Below are 21,068 nucleotides of genomic sequence, written 5' to 3' on the forward strand. Positions count from 1 at the left end.
TGTTTTCTCTAGGCCTAAAATTTTAGATTTGCTTCATTCCAGATTTAGTTTTTAGGGTTGGCAGTATCTCAAGTCACCCATGCTTTCAAGTTCAAGCATTGATTCAGGTAGGTAGACTTCTTCAATAGTCTTCTCTCCCCCCTCTCATTCTCTCTTCTGACTACCCTTTCTTTCTTAATTTAGGATTTTAATTTTAGTCATTACATTATTGCTTTCCCTTTCCCCTAAGATTCATGGCTAGTATATGTGTTGGCTTTACCCCTCTTAGCCATAGAACCATCATTTTATTATTTTTATTTTAATTGCCTCCCTTTTCCTAAAGCCAAGTAGAGTAACCCTTATAAGAGTGACTCTCTGGTCAAGTAGGAAAGCTTATATTATGATGCATTCATTGGGCTAAGTAGAGAAAGTTACTTGTGAGCCCCTCTCTAGCTTTATCCCCTTTCTTTTACTTTATTTTTATTTCAGCATTTTTTTCTTTCATTGTTTTTTAATTGTGTGGGGTGTTTATTTTCAGTTATTTATTTATTTAATTTTAATAACGTGGCTTATGTATTTAAATTCTTAGATGACAAATGGTTAGGACGTTATTTTAGATACATATATTTATGACGGTAGTTAGAATTAGATCACAACCATCATTAATCGGTTCACTTTCGCATTATTAAAAGAAGCAAAAAAAAAAAATAAAGTGGTTGCTCTCCCTGTGTTCGACCCGTAGCTACACTGATCTATACACTTGCGGTTATATTTTAAATTCTAACAAGTTTTTGACGCCGTTGTCGGGGAGATAGTTCCATGTTATTTTTCGCTTTCTTTTAGTAAATCGGAATGTTTTATTTTGTTTTTCCTTTTCTTTTATTGAATTCATGAGAAGAACAACTTGCAATAATAGTTGTATCAATGGAGGTTGCCAAGCCTCACAGTATGATAAAGACATGTTTCGCTCTATAGCAGTACCTCAGGAATTGACCTGAGTAACCCCGGATCTCGACCGGTAAGCTCTCAAAAATCCAAAAAATATAAAAAATAAATAAAATAAATAAAAATAAAAATATAATTAAAAAAAAGGTTTTTTTTTTCACTCTTTTGTGCTTGTCTTACTCTAGTTGTGGGTAGTTTTCTATTGCATGAGTGTTAAGTGGGTGCATAATACTAAGAATCGATTAGAAAGAAGAGATCCAACAAGTAGTGACCCTATACGTTTGCTCTCTTTAAAACCTTTCAATATGAGAGACCAATAGTAAAACCCTCCACCTAAATCTCTGAAAGATAGGTTCTACCCTGCTAGAGTAGCCCAACCTTCCTGCATAATTTTACCACAAACCTAGGGCAATAATTTTGAGCTCAAATATCAGTACATCACTATGTTGCCCCACTTTCATGGGCTGACCTCTGAGGATGCATACTTATTTCTAAGGGAATTTGAAGAGGTATGTGTTCTAATCAAAATCCAACAGCTTTCTGATGATGCTGTTAAGCTTAGGTTTATCACTTTTGCATTGAAAGACCAAACTAAGAAGTGGTTGTATGGGTTACCCACAAATTTCATAACCTCATAGGAACAGTTCACAGTTGTCTTCCTTAAGAATTTTTTCCCAACTCACAAGACCAATAAGATTAAAAGTGATATCCTTCAGTTTAGGCAAAAGCCTAGTGAGTCTTTTTCCAAACTTATGGAGAGATTCAAGGATCTACTCCAAGAATGCCCTCACCATGGCCTAGACTTATAACATTTATGTCAAATAATTTATGTGGGTATTGATTATCCAACTAAACAAATGATAGAGTCTATGTGCCCTGAGGGATTCACATCCTTTACAGATGAAGGAAATGCATGAGAATTCTTACTTGACTTAGCTGACAAAACCCATGAGTGGGAATCAACCCAAGAGAGTGAAAGAACCATAGGAGGAAAATGATATTTTGTGGATGTGATAGTAGCTAAGAAAGCCCATTTGAATAGCCTAATCAAAAGGATGAAGGCTATTGTTCTTAGAGAGCCATCATCAGTTAATTTTGTTAAGATTTGTGCTTTGTGTTAGTCCCCTGGACATGTCATTGAAGAATGCCCCAACACCTCTGGGGGCACTTCTAATGATAGTGTTAATGCCTTATACCAGAATAATCCATATAGTAACACCTACAATCCAGGATGGAGAAATCACCAAATTTCTCCTAGAATCAGGGCAACCAAGCAGGGCCTTTCAATTTCCATAATCAAGGTCAACCTGGATCTCAAAGGCCTCCCTTTGCACAATAATCTTTTTTTCAAAATACTTTTCTTAGGTCAAATGTATGACCTCAGGCTAGTTTTCCTAGGGCCCCCTCCTATAATTTTATCAACAACCCCTTGGGTTTACCAACACTGAAAGGTAAGTAGAATAAGTGATTTGAAAAAAAAATATGGCCCTCCTCATGACAAGCCATCAAAATCTTAGGAGAGAACTCACCCAACTTGTCTCAATTATGCGTGAGAGGGAGAATGGAACTTTACCCAGTCAACCAGAGCCTAACCTTAGGCATCATCAGTCTGTTAGCTCACAAGCACTAACTAATGCACAACTAAATGTAGTACAAGGTCAGACCCAACAAGGGCTCTCCAACCAATATAATATTGTTTATGCCCTTAGGAGTGGTAGAGAGTACCAACAAAGTGTTCCTAACTCTTTCCCAACCTTTACTCCTGTTAACTCTCCTTCAGTTGAGGATACAAGTGTGCCTCTTATTCCAGGTTCGTCTGATGAACCTAAAGATTCTTCTGAAACTAAAAATGATTTGGTTGAAGAAATAAAAAATGATTCTTCTGAAAAAGGGTAAATCCCTAACAGCCCTTTTGTTCTTCCTGTCCCATTTCTTAATCGCTTGGTAAACAAAAAGAAGACTGCTTCCATGGATAAAATTTTAGAAGTCTTCAAAAAGGTAGAAGTGAACATTCCTCTTTTGGATGACATATCCTAGATCCCTGCCTATGTAAAGGTACTGAAATATTTGTGTACTCATAAATGTATCACTAGTATGCCCAAAAAGGTGCTCTTGGCAGGTAACATTAGTTTCATAATTACTCAGCCTATAGCAGCCAAGTATAAGGATCCAAGGAGCCCTACCATAGCTTGTGTCATAGGCAACACCCACATTGAACATGCCTTAATTGACCTTAGCGCAAGTGTGAATCTTTTACCTTACCATGTGTACTAGCAACTAAGATTGGGAGAATTGAAAGCCACTGGAACTATTCTTTAGTTGGCAGATAGGTCTGTTAAGATTCCTAAAGGGATGGTTGAGGATGTCTTACTAAAGGTGGGGGAATTTATTTTTCCCGTTTATTTCATTGTGTTAGATACCAAGCCCTTCTCAGCCAAGAATAAGATCCTAATAATTCTAGGAAGACAATTCTTGGCTATCAGTAATGCATTAATCAATTACTGGAATGGTTTCCTAAGGTTATCTTTTGGAAACTAAACTGTTAAGTTTAACATGTTTAGGATAGGCAAGCAACCACATATGGAAGAAAAGATCAATATGCTTGAGGATTTTTTAGATTTTTCTGATGATTTAATTACCAACTTTGATATTAATTTTGATTCAGAATTCCAAGAGTGTATGGATTAGTTGGATGATGATAGTGAAACTTTATTTTCTGAAGTCCTAAGTCTTCACACTCCTGTGGAGCCCTTAGGACCGCTTTTCAATTCCATTCCCAAACCTTCCATAGTTGAGCCCCCTAAGCTAGATCTTAAGGAGTTGCCATCTAATTTGAAGAATGCTTTCCTAGGGCCTTACCAGACTCTTCCTATAATAATTTCTTTAAATTTAACTTATAGCCAGGAAGAGGAGTTACTTAAAGTGTTAAAAGATAATAAGGAAGCCCTAGGTTGGACCATGGTTGATATTAAGGGTATAAGCCCTTCTATTGTGCAACATCATATACATCTTATGGAGGATTCCAAACCATCCACAGAACCCCAAAGAAGAGCTAACCTAGTGATGATGGAAGCCATTAAGAAATAGATCCTAAAGTGCTTGGATCATAAAATAATTTATCCTATTTCTGATAGCTAATGGGTAAGCCCAGTTCACGTAGTGCCTAAGAAGTCTGGTGTGACTGTGGTTTTCAATGCCAATAATGAACTAATTGCAACCCGTGTCCAATTAGGGTGGAGAGTATGCATAGATTACAGAAAACTTAATGTGGCAACTTGGAAGGACCACTTCCCATTGCCATTCATTGACTAGATGTTAGAGAGGTTAGCTGAACATAAATACTATTGTTTTCTTGATGGATATTTTGACTATAACTAGATCTCAATTGCTTTAAAGAACCAACATAAGATCACTTTTACATACCTATATAAAACATTTGCTTATATGCGTATGCCCTTTGGGCTTTGCAATACCCTTGCTACGTTCTAATGATGCATGATGAGCATCTTTTCTGACATGATCGAAAAATTCTTAGAAGTATTTATGGATGACTTTTCAATTCATGAGAATTCCTATTTTGAACATTTTTATCATCTTTCTCTAGTTTTGAAAAGGTGCATATCTAAGAATTTAGTTTTGAATTGGAAGAAATGTCATTTTATGGTTAAATTTGGTATTGTTTTAGGCCATGTAATATCCAAGAAGAGAATTAAAGTAGATAGAGCAAAAGTGGATTTAATTGATAATTTACCACCTCCTTAATCTGTTAAGGATGATCAATCTTTTTTAGGGCATGCAGGCTTCTACAAAAGGTTTATTAAGAACTTTAGTCAGTTAGCCCGACCTCTCACTTCATTACTTGCCAAAGATCAAACTTTTGAGTTTTCTAAAGAGTGTCTAGAATCCTTCAAGCAACTTAAGGAGTTGACCAATGCACCCATTGTTCAACCATCTGTTTGGATTGAACATTTTGAATTGATGTGTGATGCTTCAGATTTTACCATAGGAGCAGTTTTGGGTCAAAAGATTAATAAGTTGCCCACTGTCATTTACTATGCTAGTAGGACCTTAAATGATGCACAACTCAATTATACAACCACGAAAAAGAATTTTTAGCTGTTGTGCTTACATTAGAAAAGTTTCGGTCTTACTTAGTTTGTTCACATATGGTGGTGTATACTGATCATTCTGCTTAGATACCTAGTTCAGAAGAAGAATGCCAAAGTCCGTCTCATTTGGTGGGTTTTACTTTTACAAGAGTTTGGTTTAAAAATTAGGGATAAGAAAAGAGTTGTAAACCTAGTTGCAGACCATTTATCCCAACTTTTCAATTCTTTGACTGTCAATTCTCTAGTCAACGAGAACTTTTCAAATGACCAGTTATTTATAGTGTTCTGTAAACCATGGTTTGCTGACATTGCCAACTTCTTAGTTTCAGGTGTGACTCTAGATCACTGGTCTACCCAAGATAAGTATAAGTTTCATTGCCAAGTTAAGTACTTTTTCTGGGATGATCCTTATTTGTTTAAGATATATCCAGATCAGATTATCCGACAATGTGTTCCTAATCATGAGTAACATTCTATTCTCTTATTTTGCCATGATCATGCATGTGGTGGATACTTTGGACTAAGAAGACAGTTGCAACGGTTCTCCAATGCATATTTTATTGTCCCACTCTTTTTAAAGATGTTTTTGAATTTTACAAGGCTTGTCCCTCTTGCTAGTCTTTTGGCCATATCAATAATAGGAATATAATGCCCCTCAACTCTATTTTGGTAGTTGAGATCTTTAATGAATGGAGCATTGATTTTATAGGACCATTCCCTAATTCCTTTGGGAATTTGTATATACTTTTAGTCGTTGATTGTGTTTCTAAATAGATAGAGGCCATACCTTGTAAATCTAATGACCACAAATTGGTGGTCCAGTTTATCAAAGAGAACATTTTTTCCTACTTTGGTGCACCATGTGCAATAATTAGTGATAGGGGTACTTATGTTTGTAATCGGCCTTTTGAGGCCTTAATGAAAAAGTATGGGATCACACATAAGTTATCTACCCCTTATCACCCCCAAACTAGTGGCCCAGTGGAGATGTCTAATAGGTAGATCAAAAAAATCTTTGAGAAACTATTAATCCTAATCATAAGGATTGGTCCCTTAGGCTCATTAATGTCTTGTGGGCCCATCGGACTGCATTCAAGACTGACCTTGGTTAGTCTCCTTACCGTTTGGTGTATGAAAATGCCTATCACTTTCCAGTTAAGTTGGAGCATAAGGCCTTTTGGGCCATCAAGAAGCTCAACTTTGATTTATCTGATGTCGGAATTCATCGTCAGCTCCAACTATCTGAGTTGGAGGAATTTAGGAATGATGCCTATGAAAGTTACAAGATTTACAAGGAAAAGACAAAAGCCTTCCATGATAAGGACATTCTGCATAAATCTTTTATAATTGGTGATAAGGTCTTATTGTATAACTCTAAATTGCATCTTTTTCCTAATAAGCTTAGATCTTGATGGGATGGCTTGTTTACTGTCCATAATGTATATCCCCATGAGACTGGAGATTCTGAATCCAGGAACAGGGATAATTTCGAAGGTTAATGGTCAGCGTTTGAAACTGTTACTCAAGTTTCTTACTACTGGTAGTGAAGAGGTCATGGGTCTCCATGAACCTTTATACACAAATGACTGACTTTACCTAGGTATGACCCCCTTGCATTATGTTTGCTTTTAATTCTTTCTATGCATTGAGGACATTGCATGACTTAACTATGGGGGAGGGAAGCCAATTTTTGCTTTTTCCACTTTGTTTTGTGTGTTTTTCTTTTTGTTTTTGAGGTTGCTAAAGATGAAGTCCTACTTTGGCTTTTGGTTAATGATCGTACCATTCAGTTGCTTGATGTATGAAAATAAAAGTTTTGATTAAGGGATCCATTTTGAATATGTAAAAACCCTATTGAGAAGAAAGAAACAAGCCTGTGTCTTGAGATGAGACTTTCTTTTGAAAAATAAGAGACCCATGTTTTATGGTGTTGGACCATACATAAGTCTGTGGGTTCCTTGTACTTTTGATTTGGAGTTGAGACCTTTTTTTTAATTTGGCTTGAGTTGATAAATGCAAAATTTTAAATGAAGTGTGAAATGTGGTATAAAGAAGAATAAGAGTTGATTCCCTTGGAATTAGATAGGGCATTGTGCCTCAAGAAGCGTGGTGTCTTGATCAAAATTCCTAGGAAGGAAACTTCTGAAAGAACTCTAGCATCATTGTCTTTGAGGGCATATACAAAAAGTGAAGCTACATAGTAACTTGGGAGTCTGGTGTTTGCTCCACCATGTCATTCAGGCCAAAAGTAATGGAGTAGAGTAGAGTTTATTGAGCGAAAAAAAGAGAAAAAAATGTGCAAATGTCATTAATGCCAGGTAACATGTTTGGTCAAAAACACTCCAACGCCTTAGTCATTGGTTTCATGTTTCTTCACAAGTGATTTTGCCTTAAGATAAGGATGTTTTGGAAGAGACGATGTGAGTTCTAAATTAAAAAATATGCTAGTGCCTGGAATTGATATGGGGTAATAAAAGTTCAAGTGTGGGGGTCTCTTGTAAGAGGAATTATCTTTGCTCCGGATCGGTATGGCCCTTACCTTTAGCCAAGGTTGGGATTTGTTTATTCTGAATTTTGGGTGTATATTCACTGTAAATACCCACGAGACAACTCGTCCACTAGGGGTGACCTAGGGGTTTAAAGGCTTGTTGCACATACTAAATGCAACCATGATTCCTACAAAAGTGAGTTAGGTTTTTTCTTTAGTTTTTTTATTTATTTGTATTGCTCGAGGAAGAGTAAAAGTTAAGTATGGGGGAATTTGATGAGCACAATAATGTATAAAATCTTAGGAATATAAGTGTATATTTTACCCCACTTTGGATAGTATTACTTTTGTTTTTTTTTTAGTTTCCAAGTCTATAAGAGAAAGTGCTTAAAGTGAATCAAGAACCGGTCCAAGCTTGAACTAACTTATCCAAAGGTGGAACCCACTCATTGGTACCACATCCTCTTTCCTACAAAATTCTAAAGATTATTCTCTCTCCTTGCCACCTCACAAGATCTTGAAGATGTTATGCAGAGATTCCTTTATGATTTAGTCAAGATTATAACATTTTGGTTAATATTGCAGGGAAGGAATATAATTTGTTAATTTTGAAAACAGATTCTCTATTTCCTCACACAATATCTCAGAGAATGAGGATTTTTACCAAGATTTAATTTAATTTTAGAAGAAATTACACTCCCCTCCCCTGTATGTTTCAAGTATTATACTTAGACCCCCTGCGCAGTTTGAAATTACAACCGCACCCTATTCCGTTAACTTTGTTAGAATCAAGTATTAAATGTCCTTTTTACCCACATCCCCTTTATCTAAAACTCAAGTCTTTCAAAGGTCCTGAGAAAAGGACCGCTGTAAAACTCTGTCTTCATTTTCAGCGGTGGTCGACGAGTCTTTCAATGCACCATGGGTAGGATGTGCATTGTACGCCATTTTGTTATGAATATGGAGCCCCAAGCTTAGCGCTTTACCTCCTGTGATTGTCACTCAGATGAGAGCATCATAAGCTTCTACGCCTCATGCTTGCGCGGATGCCATTTTCGATCTGCCTACGGATCAATAAAGGAAGAAGAAGAAAAAGGTTTGAAACTCTAAGCCTTCAACTGAAGGTTGTGTTGATTGAAACGAGAAGTGAAGCAGAGAAGAGAGAGAGAGAGAGAGAGAGAGAGAGAGAGAGAGAGAGAGAGAGAGAGAGAGAGAGAGAGAGAGAGAGAGAGAAGCTCTCTGTTTCAGATTTCTTCCCAGGTATGCTTCGTTGTTAACGTGACCATTAACTTAATAAGGGAAATATGATTGACCATTACCCCAATCACCGGAATAAACACTACTCTTTCTTTCCCGAACTCCGTCACTGGAAAAGGACTGTGTCGAGGATACCATCCAGGGTACCCATTGCGGCCTAAAATCAAACACCAATAAGGCATGACAACACATGATCGAATCCACTTCACTAGACTAAAAGCAACTGAGATATTCAATAACTTTCGTTCATTTTACCTACATTTGATCAGGGTCACGGCTAACCAAGAAGGAGTTAGCACCTAGTCGCTCAAGCACTTCCTTCTCCTTACTAGCCGACGTGCTGATCACCGAAACCTTAAGTCTAAAAGCTTACCAAACTTGACGCCATATGACCAAGCCCACCAAGGCCAACCACACCCAGGTGCTTTCCTGGTTCACTGAAGCCAAAATACTTCATGGGATTGTAAACAGTAATCCTAGCACAAAGCAATGGTGAAACTGCATCAAAAGGCAAGTTGTTGGGGAAATGAAGCACATAGTGATGGTCGACGACGACCTTATCAAAGAACCCACCAAAGATTGTTGAGCAGTCATAGAAGAGAGAATTGTATGTAAGGATAGGTTTGGGGTAGTAATTCTCCAAGTCCTGGGCGTAATTGTCGCAGGAAAGACATGAATCGATCAAGCACCCAACGGTCCCAAGAAAAAGACCCTACAAAAATCGCCTGAGGGAGTATTAGAGAGGCACACCAATTTATAGAACCCTAAAATCCTAAATCTTAAGTTCAGAAACCCTAAATCCCAATCGGTTAATGGTTTCCTCATGGAAGAAGATGACAAAATGTGTTGAGGGCAAATAGGTCATCTCAATTGGATTAAGGGTACTTTGGGGTTTAAAGCAATTTTGTACAACATGATTTCTCACTTAACGGTTTCTCACTCACGGTCAGGGTACGGTTGATAGAATCTAGAACATAAAAGGGAAGGGAGTGTAATTTCAAACTTCTCAGGAGAGGGTTGTGTAATACTTGAAACATACAGGGGAGGGGAGTGTAGTTTTCTCTTAATTTTATTTTCATTTTTTTTCTTAAAGAAGACTTGTAGAAAGGAGGCAAGACCAAAGCCCTTTAAAAGCCCCTTTCTCCCCCTCCTAGAAGGATTATTCTCCTTAATTTATTTTCTAATTTATGCTTAGTTCTCTTCTCTCTCTTCCTCTCTCTCTTTTTAGTTTTAGTTCTTCTTTATTTTTTCTTTAATCACTTTTGTAATATTTTTTTATTTCAATTAAATGCAAGCACTTTTTTATTTTTATTCATCCTTTTATGTTTATGATTTATACAATTGAGTTGTAATTTTTAAAGTTATAGTTCTAAGCTTAGATCTAGGTGACAAGATCACGAGCTATGAAGCATCTCTTTTTTTCAAGTTCAGATTATTTTTTTAAGGCCTAGAAATTTCAGATTTGGTTCATTCTAGATCTGGTTTTTAGGGTTGGCAGTATCTCAAATCACCCAAGCTTTCAAGTTCAAGCATTGATTCAGGTAGGTAGGCTTCTTCAATAGTCTTCTCTCCCCCCTCTCATTCTCTCTTCTGACTACCATTTCTTTCTTAATTTAGGATTTTAATTTCAGTCATTACATTATTGCTTTTTCTTTTCCTAAGGTTCATGGCTAGTGTATATATTGGCTTTGCCCCTCCTAGCCATAAAATCATCATTTTATTATTTTTATTTTAATTTCCTCCCTTTCCCTAAAGCTAAGTAGACTAACCCTTATAAGAGTGACTCTCTGGTCAAGTAGGGAAGCTCATATTGTGATGCATACCTCGGGCTAAATAGAGAAACCTACTTGTGAGCCTCTCTCTAGCTTTATCCCCTTTCTTTTACTTTTTTTTTTATTTCATCATTTTTTTCCTTCATCATTTTTTAATTGCGTGGGATGTTTATTTTCAGTTATTTATTTATTTAATTTAATTGTGTGACTCATGTATTTAAATTCTTAGATGACGAATGCTTAGGACGTTATTTTAGATACAAAACGGTAGTTAGAATTAGATCACAATCATTATTAATCGATTCACTTTCGCATTATTAAAAGAAGCAAAAAAAATAAAGTGCCTACTCTTCCTGTGTTCGACCCATAGCTATACTGATCCGTACGCTTGCGGTTACATTTTAAATCTTAACAGGCAGCTTGAATGAACACTTCTTAATATTTATGTAAAGCTTCCCTGTGCAAAGTACTCTCAAAACTTGTTTCAAATAGTTAATGCACTCTTATTATTATTATTATTATTATTTTTTACTGTAAATCAAAAGAACATCAAAATAAATAACAAAAAACAATTAATAAAAGGACGAAATACCTGTGTTATAACATGCATGAAGGTGCTAGGTGCATTCGTTAGGCCAAAAGGCATTACTTTCCACTTCTACAAGCCATCCTTGGTCTTGAAGGCGATCTTCCATTCGTGTCTAGGATTGTTATGAATTTGATGGTAGCCATTCCTAAGATCGAATTTGGAGAAGTCTTTAGATCTGGGCAATGTATCCAACATATTATCAAGTCGTGGAATAGGAAACATGTACTTGATGATTGTCTTGTTCATAGCCTAGTTGTCCACACATATATGCCAAGAACCATCTTTATCCGCTATAAGTAAAGCTGATACCACGCAACGACTTAAACTCTCCTTAATGATACATTTTAGAAAAGCCCATCCACTTACCATTTCAGCTCGGTATGTTCTGTAGGACTAAGTCTGTAGGTGGGAAGGTTCAGTAAAATCACACCGGGTGCCAAGTCAATGACATGTTGTATATCACGCATGGGAGGTAGCTCATCTAGAAGCTCTTCAGGGACCAAATCAGAAAAATTAGATAAGAGCTCTTTAATAGGCTTACTATAGGTTACCTCAGGTGGGGGAGTGACTTCCCGAGTAATTATAACCATTCATGATTCCCGACTTGTGTATATGAATTGCTTGTCGAGAAAAGCTAACAACTGCTTTATAGACATAGCAACCACTTTCTTCTCAATCTCAACTCCATTTTGGTTTACCCTCAAGGCCTTTCGTCGCTGCATTTCAACGGGTATATTCATTGGATGGAAAACTGTAGGACATCCTTCAATTCAAATGAGCACATATTCTTCTTTCCTCTAACCACAACATCATTATCATACATCCACGATCATCCAAACAATATATTTGTGAGTCTCATTGGACTTATGTCATACCATACGTTCTCTTTATACTGATGGAGCTTCAAAGGAATTGAACACCGTTTGTTTATCTCTAAGGTTTTTCGTTTAGTAAGGATACCTTATAAGATTGAAGACATGGTTCAGATGTCAAGTTGGATTTTTTTGAAAATGCCTCCGAAGTGACATTGACACAAGTATCACTGTTAATTATTATTAGGTAAGTGTGGTCAGATTTCATACGACTGTAGAAAATACAGTTACTTCGCCAGTCCTTTCCTTTGGTTTCATCCACCAAAAATGTGAGAAACAATGTGAATACCATAAGTGTTGTCGTCACTAGCATCATCTGGGTCATAGTCATCCCCACAATCAGTATCCTCATCCAAAGGGTAAGGAAAGAGGGCAAGATCAGCATCACTAGTAGGTTCTTCAATTCCAGCAGCAACATTAACCCTTTGGTGATGTGAACAAGCTTTAGCAAAGTGTCTAATCTCTTGGAAATGGAAACATTGAACTTTGTTGTTGCCTGCCATAGTTGCCTTCCCTTTGTATTCAACTCGTGGAGGAACTGTGGCTCGTGGGGGTGCTGAAGTGTTTGGTTTATGAAAAAATTTTCTTGGCCACCCTAGCTTGATAAACAAACCTTCTACCTACTGGTGCCATGAGTTCCTCTGCACGAAGAGCCTTGTCAAAGCAATCTTTCATTGTATACACATCAACAACACCAATTCTATTAATTTTAATCTGTAATCCCAATCAAAACCGAGAAAGTAATTACCTTTCATTCTCCCTAATGTTGGTGCAAGAATAAATTGCATCAAATTTGTTCATGTATAATGCAATAGTCATATTTTCCTGACGAAGAGAATTTAGCTGATCCTATATATATGCTTTGAAATTAAGTGGTAAGTATTTGTCATAAAATTCTTGCTTCATCTTTTCCCATATAGTAGGTTCTCTACCATGTTCGTCAAGTTCTCGCTCATGGATTTTTCACCAATCATGAGCAGCCTCAATTAGCTTAGCATGGACTAATTTGATATTCCATTCCTCAGATAGTTCATAGTAATCAAAATGACGTCCAATGCTACTAACGAGTCATAAAACACTTAAAGGTCATGCCTACCATCATATTCCTTGAGATTAAGTTTGACCTTCTGTGAGTCTCCCAAGTGCCTTTGGTATGTGGGACGATCATTGTCAAAATAACTCCTCATATGATTTCAATAGTTGGTGGTACTATAGAGATCCATTGTGGCACGCTTAGATTAGGGTTACATCTCCTAAAAATAACAGGGGTAGCAGAGTGCATCGGAGGATCATGCTCAGAGGGCACATGAGTACTATGAGCAGGCTGTTGGTGTTGAGTTTCCACGACCAAGAACCTTTCTTCAAAAGCCTTTTATCGTGTTGTACTCTGCAACCATCATATTAGCAGGAGATTGTTTTCTGTCATGTTCTCAATCTGCAGGATGCTTTATTCAGAGAACATTCACAATCCAACCAATAGTAATATGGTATAAAATCAAACTAAAAAATATCCAAGTAGGAAACCAACATAACTATCGATCCCAATAGAGAAGGGATTGTTGTCCAGATCAGTAACTAGATGACTGGGGTCTAGTAGGGACTGTTATGAGTCTCAACCATCCAAACAATAGGGATTTTATCAGCTGAAAACATAGAAACCAATTTAAGCCAATAAAATTCCTATCGATCTCAAGTCTTGGCTGCAGAAATCACTATAGGACAAAATCTGAGTGATTTTGTATAACTCTAGACTAGGTTATCCTATAGAGCTGAAACCCTGGTCGAGTCTCTCTCTATGTGGGAGGCTCCTTCGATCCAAAGGGTAGCCTGACCAGTAGTTTAAAGGGGCTGTACAGGTACAATTGCAGTAGGCTAAAAAAAAACCTTCTAATTCTAAGCAAAATTGAGAAAGAGATGGATTCCAGTTACCTATCAACAGTTGCAGAAGCAGTAGATCTTAGAGTAGTGGAAAAAAGAATAAGAAGGTAACTTGAAGTAGAAGACCTCTTGGGTTTCACCCCGCAAAGAGTCAATCATATCGAACACCAACTCTACAACTTTGATCAGACACACGACTAATTCTCAGTAGAGAAAACCATAGCAACAACCATTGTTGTTTGAGGGTAAAATCGTGGAAGACTTGGAGGCCTTCTATGCTTTATTTATAACGTTTATGGGGTGGGACTACAAATTAGAAGGTCTAATACTTACCAAAATTAGACCTATTACAATACTTACTAAAACTGAAAATTAGTAATTACTAAAATTGGAAGCTAGTTGAAAAGGAAACTAAACTACTTTAACAACTAAGACAATCAAATTGGACCAATCAACTGAACTAGACCAGCTACTAGATTAAGCCTTAAAAGAAAACCCCATCAACTAAAATCGTGGGCTGCCCTTAAGGGCCCTAGCCGACACCCCTCTTCCTTCTTCTTTCATATGTCCTCATAGTTGCATCACTAATAAACCAAGAACTAGAAGTACTCATGAGTGAGCTAGATTTTGTGATCTCATCTTAGCTTTTCTTTGGGTGCTGTAGTAGGAAGAGAGTCACCACATCATGATGTGGTCGGAAGATTAATGGCTAGCATTCAAGTACATGAGAAGAAATCAGATGATTTCATAGTGTAAGAAATCAAATGTTGGTAGATAGTTGGGGGTTACAAATTAATTGGACTGTTAAAGTTCCAAAGGCTTGCACTTGGCTCAGTCCCCTCCCCCCACATGATTGCTCTACATTGTGATGGTGCGCTTTCTGATAACAAGTCTTCGTATGGTGGGATGATTCGAGATGAAAGAGGCACTCCTATACTTACTTATGCAGGTTTGGGTGAAGAGTTGTCCATCCTTGCCATGGAATTGCTTGCAATCTAAAAATGGATTTGTATTTGTATTGACAAAGGCTTCCTGGAGGTGTCCATCCTATCTGATTTCATGTTAGCAATTGATATTCTTAATGGTAAGATATGCGGCCCTTAGAGTATGCAAGTATTTAAAAGCAGAATTTTGCATCTTTGTTCTATGCTTGGGTGTAAGGAGATTATACATGTTTGGAGAAAAAAAAAATTAGGTAGTAGATTTCTTAGCTTCATTTGCTTCATCTACTGTTGAAGTTATCTTATACCCTCCCGATATCCCAGATGATCTTCAAGACCTTATAAAAGGAGATGTTGATCGAATTACCTACTTTCGGATATAATTTTTTCTATGTTATTTATGTTCTAGTGTTTTTTACTTGATTGCAGGGCCTGTCCTACTTGTTCTTGAAATCCCTTCCCCTCTTTAGGCATGTTTAAAGGGGGTTCTCTGGGATTGCCTCTAATTGTATTTTATCTTTTTCTTTTCTTTTAATTAATCATACTTACCTATCAAAAAAAAAAATGTCAAATCTCCTTGTCACTCAATTCTCTACCCTTTTCACCTTTGACATCTAGCAGAGCATCCATTATGTCTTACCTCTTGCTAGGATTAGAATAACCAGCAACTTTCCTCTGCCTTCTTTCATTTATAGCAGACTGAAAAACAACTACCAAGTGTCTCCGAGCTTGAGAACAAGGGAATCCTTCTCAATTCCAATAAAAGAAACAATAAAATTTGATTTGTGTGAAATAAGAATGTCATCAACTAGTAGTAAAGAAGCTTTGTAAGGCCTCACCTTGAGTGCTTTATGATATGCTAATCTGGGGATATCAATGGTCATGGCTCTGACACTATAGTTAACAGCTGTATATTCCTTCTCTAGATCTGGTTATTATTTGTTCACTCTCAGTGCCAAAGAAAATGTATATAATTATCCTGAAAGTGGATACTCCGCTCTTTTTTTTTTTCCCGCTAGAAGATCAAGAACTTCATTGAAGAGACATCAAGTAAAACTCAATAAATAAGACAACTAGAATATTCCTACCTTCGGCATTGCCATTAGCAAGGACCTTAGTCGCTTTCAATAGAACCTGTATCTAGCTCTAGTTAGTATATTAGACACTAACTACTCCCTATTGTGTTTGGGGAAATTAATGGACGTAGCATAAGTACCCATCTTAGCAGCCTCTTTTGCAAGTTAGTCCGCAACTGGATTTGCCTCCCTAAAAGAGTGAGCTATTTTCTAAGAAATTGAATTCAGGTATAGAACTATGCATTCCAGCTTTGAATCGCAAACCAAGGAACCTTATGAGTTTGTCAAGAACTCAATTTCACCTATACCATACCATTTCTCTTGGGAAGACATTGCAATTTCTTCAATATTCTTAATGTAAACAGATTCATGACCATTGACAAGAGTTGTGGTTAGCTTCTGGAGACACTTATGCTCTTTGTCGGAGATGCCAATGAAGGATTTCTTCCCTTTTTGTTCAAGAGTCGCTTTAAGCCAACCGGCTCTGAAATGTTAATCATCCATCAAGACCTACTTTGCCATTATGATGGGTTGGTGCTGAGCTCTCTCTCTCTCTCTCTCTCTCTTGTTGGAATTGAAATTTGAAATATTGAATTGGATTTAGTGTTGGGCTTTATTGGGCTTTTGTATAGCAGCCATCCATTCTGCTCCGGATATGGGCCTAGGCTTGGGAGTGTACGTCATTTCCTATTTATGATTCCTACATTTACAAGGCAGAAACACACGCCATTTAAAAGCAAAGAGTGATGGGTTGGGTCAAATATAATTAAATCAATTCATAAGTACCAATCAAATTGGATTGAATACACATTCTACAAGGAAAAGGGGCATGCTTGGTCTAACGGTAAGGTACTAATGTTGTAATTTGGTGGTCAAGTGGTCGAAACAGCCTCTCGACATTCTTGGGATAAGACTGCATAGTTTTTGCCCCCTCATGTGTCTGTCAACGCCCTTGCCCATGCCATCCCACACTCCTGATTGGTTGATGCCGTTAGCTTGCGGAAAGCGAGTGGTATGCCCAACTCTCGCCTTAAAGATAAAATTTGTTAAATAATTTTTAAGTTTTGAAAATATTTATTGGGAGAGGTATAGTTATGCTAGCAGATTACAATGGAATTAGGAATGTTAGCGGGATATTAGCCGTAGGATTTATTTATCCTAAATATAACCGTTGGATGGACGTAATAAATCCAAACTCACTCCATCGCTGCTACACATTTTCTCTCCCCCTCTTTCTCTCTCCCTGCTGCTGCAACTATACTGTGCCATTGCTGCTCAAGATAGAGCCTACCATAACAACAATCATCCTTGATCCATCATATATGCCTTATGAAGGGGTCATCACCCCTATAATTTCCTAGAGGATTATAAGAATTGATAGCATAGGCACCTCCATTAAGGCACTGAACCATGGAGCAACCAGCCCTCAAACTGTCCCTCCACACAACCTGCTTAGCGTCCACAAATTTTGTTAGCAGCGCACATGTTGCCTGTCCTATTGTAGTTGTTTTGCTCAGCGACCCATTTCGCCACAATCTGCGCCGGTCAAAAACACCTCCCTTGCTCCTGCGGCGGCGGCGACGGCAGTGGCAGCGAGAGCGACATGCGTAAGGTTGTCAGTATGAATAACCTCTCCCAATACGATCAGCCTCACGACCCTAATGCAGATCTGGCCTCTGGCTATGCCTCCGACGTTGTCGTCCACTCCACCGTCGACCACCGCGAGCGCAAGAGAGGTTTTCTTTCACTTCCAAATCGAGCCTTGTTTATTTTTATTTTTATTTTTTTTATCAAAATTGAAGTTAATTAAATTCATTTAATTATATTATTAGGTGTTCCATGGATGGAGGAAGAACACAGGCTTTTCCTATTAGGTCTAGAGAAGGTCGGATTCTTAGAATTCTTTTCCCTCTTTTAATTTTCAAACCCTAAATCTTATTTCTTCTTCTTCTCAAATTTCTGGTTTATAGTTCATTGGATCGGGTGGTGAAGAAGAACAAATCATCTAGGAGAACACAACTCAAGCAGACTTCCCACTGCCGCCGGTGATAAACTGCAACCTGGGATTTCCGGTACTGGCATATCCAATGACGGAAGGGGAAAGGTAAAAGAAGAAGCAGAGGAAAAACAGACCCTGGGAATGACCGTATTTGATAGTGGGTTTGTAGGACAATGATTATAAATAGTTGAGATCTTTTTTATTCATCATCTAACGGTCGCTGAACCACTAGTATACCTAATTCTATCACATCTCGCTAGCATTCTTTTCTTTTTTCCATATTTTTTGTTCTCTACATTAAACAACTTTTAAAGATAAGGGCAATTAAAAGTAAGTATATTAACCACTTCTGTGATAACAAGTCGTTCTCAATGATAAGTAAGTTGTACTCAATAAGTTAACTACAAAAATGCTGAAATGTTTTGTTTTTCTCCCCCTTCATTACTGGTTGTGCCTTCACCCTAAAGATAGTGGGAATCCTTGTCATAGGACACCACTAAAACATTCTAAATAGCCCACAATATCATCTTACTCTATCAAGTAAAATAGAGGAAGTGTTTCCCATGGCAGAGTGCAATTCTGGTGCATGCGTAAGGACCAATAAAATTGCACTAAGAAGCATCTACAAATCCATTATTTTTCATTTCTCGGGGGATGAACCAATCATTTCACCCTATGTATCTAGGTGTAGGGGCCACACTCCCCCCACCCCCCACAGAATAACTTTTTAATATTAGAACTCGTAGCATACATGCAATAGAATGAGACATCTACTTTGAGAGAGAGAGAGAGAGAGAGAGAGAGAGAGAGAGGTAATGGTGGTTGGATTTCAACAATCTGATAAAGATTGTTACATTAGTAGTCCAAAGATTGTTACATTAGCATACTCATTTTTATGGAGTATGCTCCAATTATGTGGCTGAGATGAGAGCGGTAATGAATGGTGTTCGTTACTGTATTTCTTTAGGTATCACAAGATTTGCTATTATCTCATACTCAAAAGATATTGTGCAATCTATTTCTGATGGTAAAAATACTCATTGGAATTCTTGGTATTAATGGAACTCTCTATCTAAGCTTTTGCAATCGGCCTCTATTTCTATTTGGCACTCGGTGAGGGAAACTAATAAGGTGGTTGATGCTTGTGCTAATTTTTCTGTTAGTAGTCGTTCAAATTCATGTTTCACAAAGTATAATTCTTTTCCGGACTTGATCAAGATTGCTATCAGGGATGATAATTCTCGAATTCTTTTTATTAGATCAAAATAGTTTGTTTTGTATGGCTGATTATAAAGCCATCCTTCCTCTGTATCTAAGTTGGGTTTTGGTTTTATTTTTTTTAATTCCTAATTTTGTTTAATTAAGTCTTAGGATGTTGGGTTCGGGGTAAGGTAGGTTATGTCCCCCCATTGTATTTCTTCATTTATCTTCTATCAATAAAATTTTTGGGTCCGGCCAGGGAACCCAGATAAGTTCCTATTTTCATTTAAAAAAAAAAGAAAAAAGAAAGAGGTATTGGTTTTGGATTGGCCGATATTGGTAATGGCATAGGCCAATTTCGATATCTGGTCAATCCAATCACATATCAGTGAACAGACGAATCAAGGGTAAAATTGTTCAAAAATCAACTTTTAAGGAAAATCAGGTGCAAAATCGTCCGATCAAGGCCAACTCGTACCGATCCTTATCAGTTTCAGAATGATCGATACCGTGCTCTTAAACCATGGTTCAATGGGAATTGATCAGCTATAGACCATTGCACAATGCACCCAATATACAACAACAACAATATTCAAAACCTTATCCCAACTTAATGGGGTCGGCTACATGGAGATTCCAAGTAAGGAGACGAGTGCAAAGATCCATACAAAAAGATTGATGGGTTATGGCTAATTATAATGAGTGTTGACTGTCAACTTGATGCACAAATACAGATCAACCACATGCTTATAACGATAGATTATAATAAGATATCAACTGTTTACCTGACGTACCACATAGATCAGTCAAATATTTCTACCCCAAAATCTTCTTTTTTACCCTTCATCTTCATCTCAAATACTTCTACACCAAAATCTTCTTTTTACCCTTCATATGATTCCATTATTTCCGTTCATATTCTATAAGAGAGATACAATCATAATTTGTGACTATCAAAAGAGAAATGGCAATATGTGATTTACGACGATTTTTCTCAGTTTTGATGATTTTCTATTATTTCATATGGAAACACAGAAACCAGATTCTGTTTTGTGACAAAAAACCAGATCCTTCTATCATTTTAAAACAGGCTGATTTCTAGATTTCGAATGGGATACACAATAATAAAAAAACTATGCAGGTGATATCCAACCAATATTGATCCAAGCAGTACCCTCACCCCTCCTACTTAATGTCAATGTCCTAATGGTCACACGCATCACAGACAAGAATCATAATATTAGTGCTTCGGCAATATGTTTTACGCTCGAAGGAAAATGTATCTTATATCACACAAATTATTTGTTGGCAGGAGAAAATGGTGAGGTGGCAGCTATAGGAGTTCTCAACGGATTCAAAAGAGCAAGGAAGATGAACATGAAGGTGAGCATGGTATGGAGTGACCAAAAGAAAATCAGTAACCTATAATATATAACCATAGTACTTTAATATCTCTACGTTTAGAGATGGACAATTACTCTTTCTACCCCACTTTTGTAATTAAATCTAACAATAGATTTTTAGGGGTGCTTTAACATAGCCAAAGAGGCTATGGAAAAAAACCAAAACCAATATGTCAGATATGGTTTGTATGAACTTTTAGTTTCTCTTAGTTTTTTGTTTTCAAAAAACAAAAAAAAAAAAAGGGAAGGAGAGAGAGAGAGAGAGAGAAATGGCCGGCAACTGAAAATGACAGAACTGACTCTGCTTCTCCCTGACGTCTTCCTAGAATTCCATAACCATTAACAGAACCCAAATCAAGAAGAAGAAGAAGAAAATAGAGATAAATTACTGACCTCTGGAAATAGGTGGAGAAGAAGGAATTAGGATCATTGGACTTGAAAGCTCTGAGGGAAGTCCACATATTTCCAATCAAAGGCCAACCCAGATCGCCTGGAGGGAGGTTAAACCTTTCCTCACCCAATTTGGATTCATATAACCACATATTTACATTCTTTAGCAG

General features: G+C 37.3%; 1 protein-coding gene, 1 non-coding gene and 1 pseudogene across 2 annotated transcripts; 1 reads left to right on the plus strand and 2 right to left on the minus strand.

Annotated features, from left to right (window-relative positions):
- Positions 1–1,616: 1,616 nt before the first annotated feature.
- On the minus strand, positions 1,617–1,723 carry LOC122065781. Its single transcript, XR_006136103.1, has one exon. It is a non-coding gene; the product is annotated as a small nucleolar RNA R71 (small nucleolar RNA).
- Positions 1,724–14,564: 12,841 nt separating this feature from the next.
- On the minus strand, positions 14,565–16,410 carry LOC122065770 (annotated as a pseudogene).
- A 750-nt stretch (positions 16,411–17,160) lies between these two features.
- LOC122065776 (transcription factor MYB1R1-like) lies at positions 17,161–18,119 on the plus strand. Its single transcript, XM_042629629.1, has 3 exons — positions 17,161–17,642; positions 17,739–17,791; positions 17,877–18,119. The coding sequence occupies exons 1-3, from the start codon at positions 17,510–17,512 to the stop codon at positions 17,913–17,915; spliced, it is 225 nt and encodes a 74-aa protein (XP_042485563.1). The 5' UTR covers positions 17,161–17,509; the 3' UTR covers positions 17,916–18,119.
- The last annotated feature ends 2,949 nt before the right edge of the window (positions 18,120–21,068 follow it).

Source organism: Macadamia integrifolia, unplaced genomic scaffold (assembly GCF_013358625.1).
Source record: "Macadamia integrifolia cultivar HAES 741 unplaced genomic scaffold, SCU_Mint_v3 scaffold2118, whole genome shotgun sequence".
In the NCBI taxonomy this organism is placed as follows: Eukaryota; Viridiplantae; Streptophyta; class Magnoliopsida; order Proteales; family Proteaceae; genus Macadamia; species Macadamia integrifolia.

What these genes read in the sequence shown, in the direction of transcription:
- LOC122065776 (XM_042629629.1), top strand. Translation starts at nt 17,510, where the DNA reads ATGCGTAAGGTTGTCAGTATGAATAACCTCTCCCAATACGATCAGCCT. An exon ending in CCACCGCGAGCGCAAGAGAG is followed by an intron (nt 17,643 to 17,738) that starts GTTTTCTTTCAC and finishes TTATATTATTAG; the next exon opens with GTGTTCCATGGATGGAGGAA. An exon ending in TCCTATTAGGTCTAGAGAAG is followed by an intron (nt 17,792 to 17,876) that starts GTCGGATTCTTA and finishes TCTGGTTTATAG; the next exon opens with TTCATTGGATCGGGTGGTGA.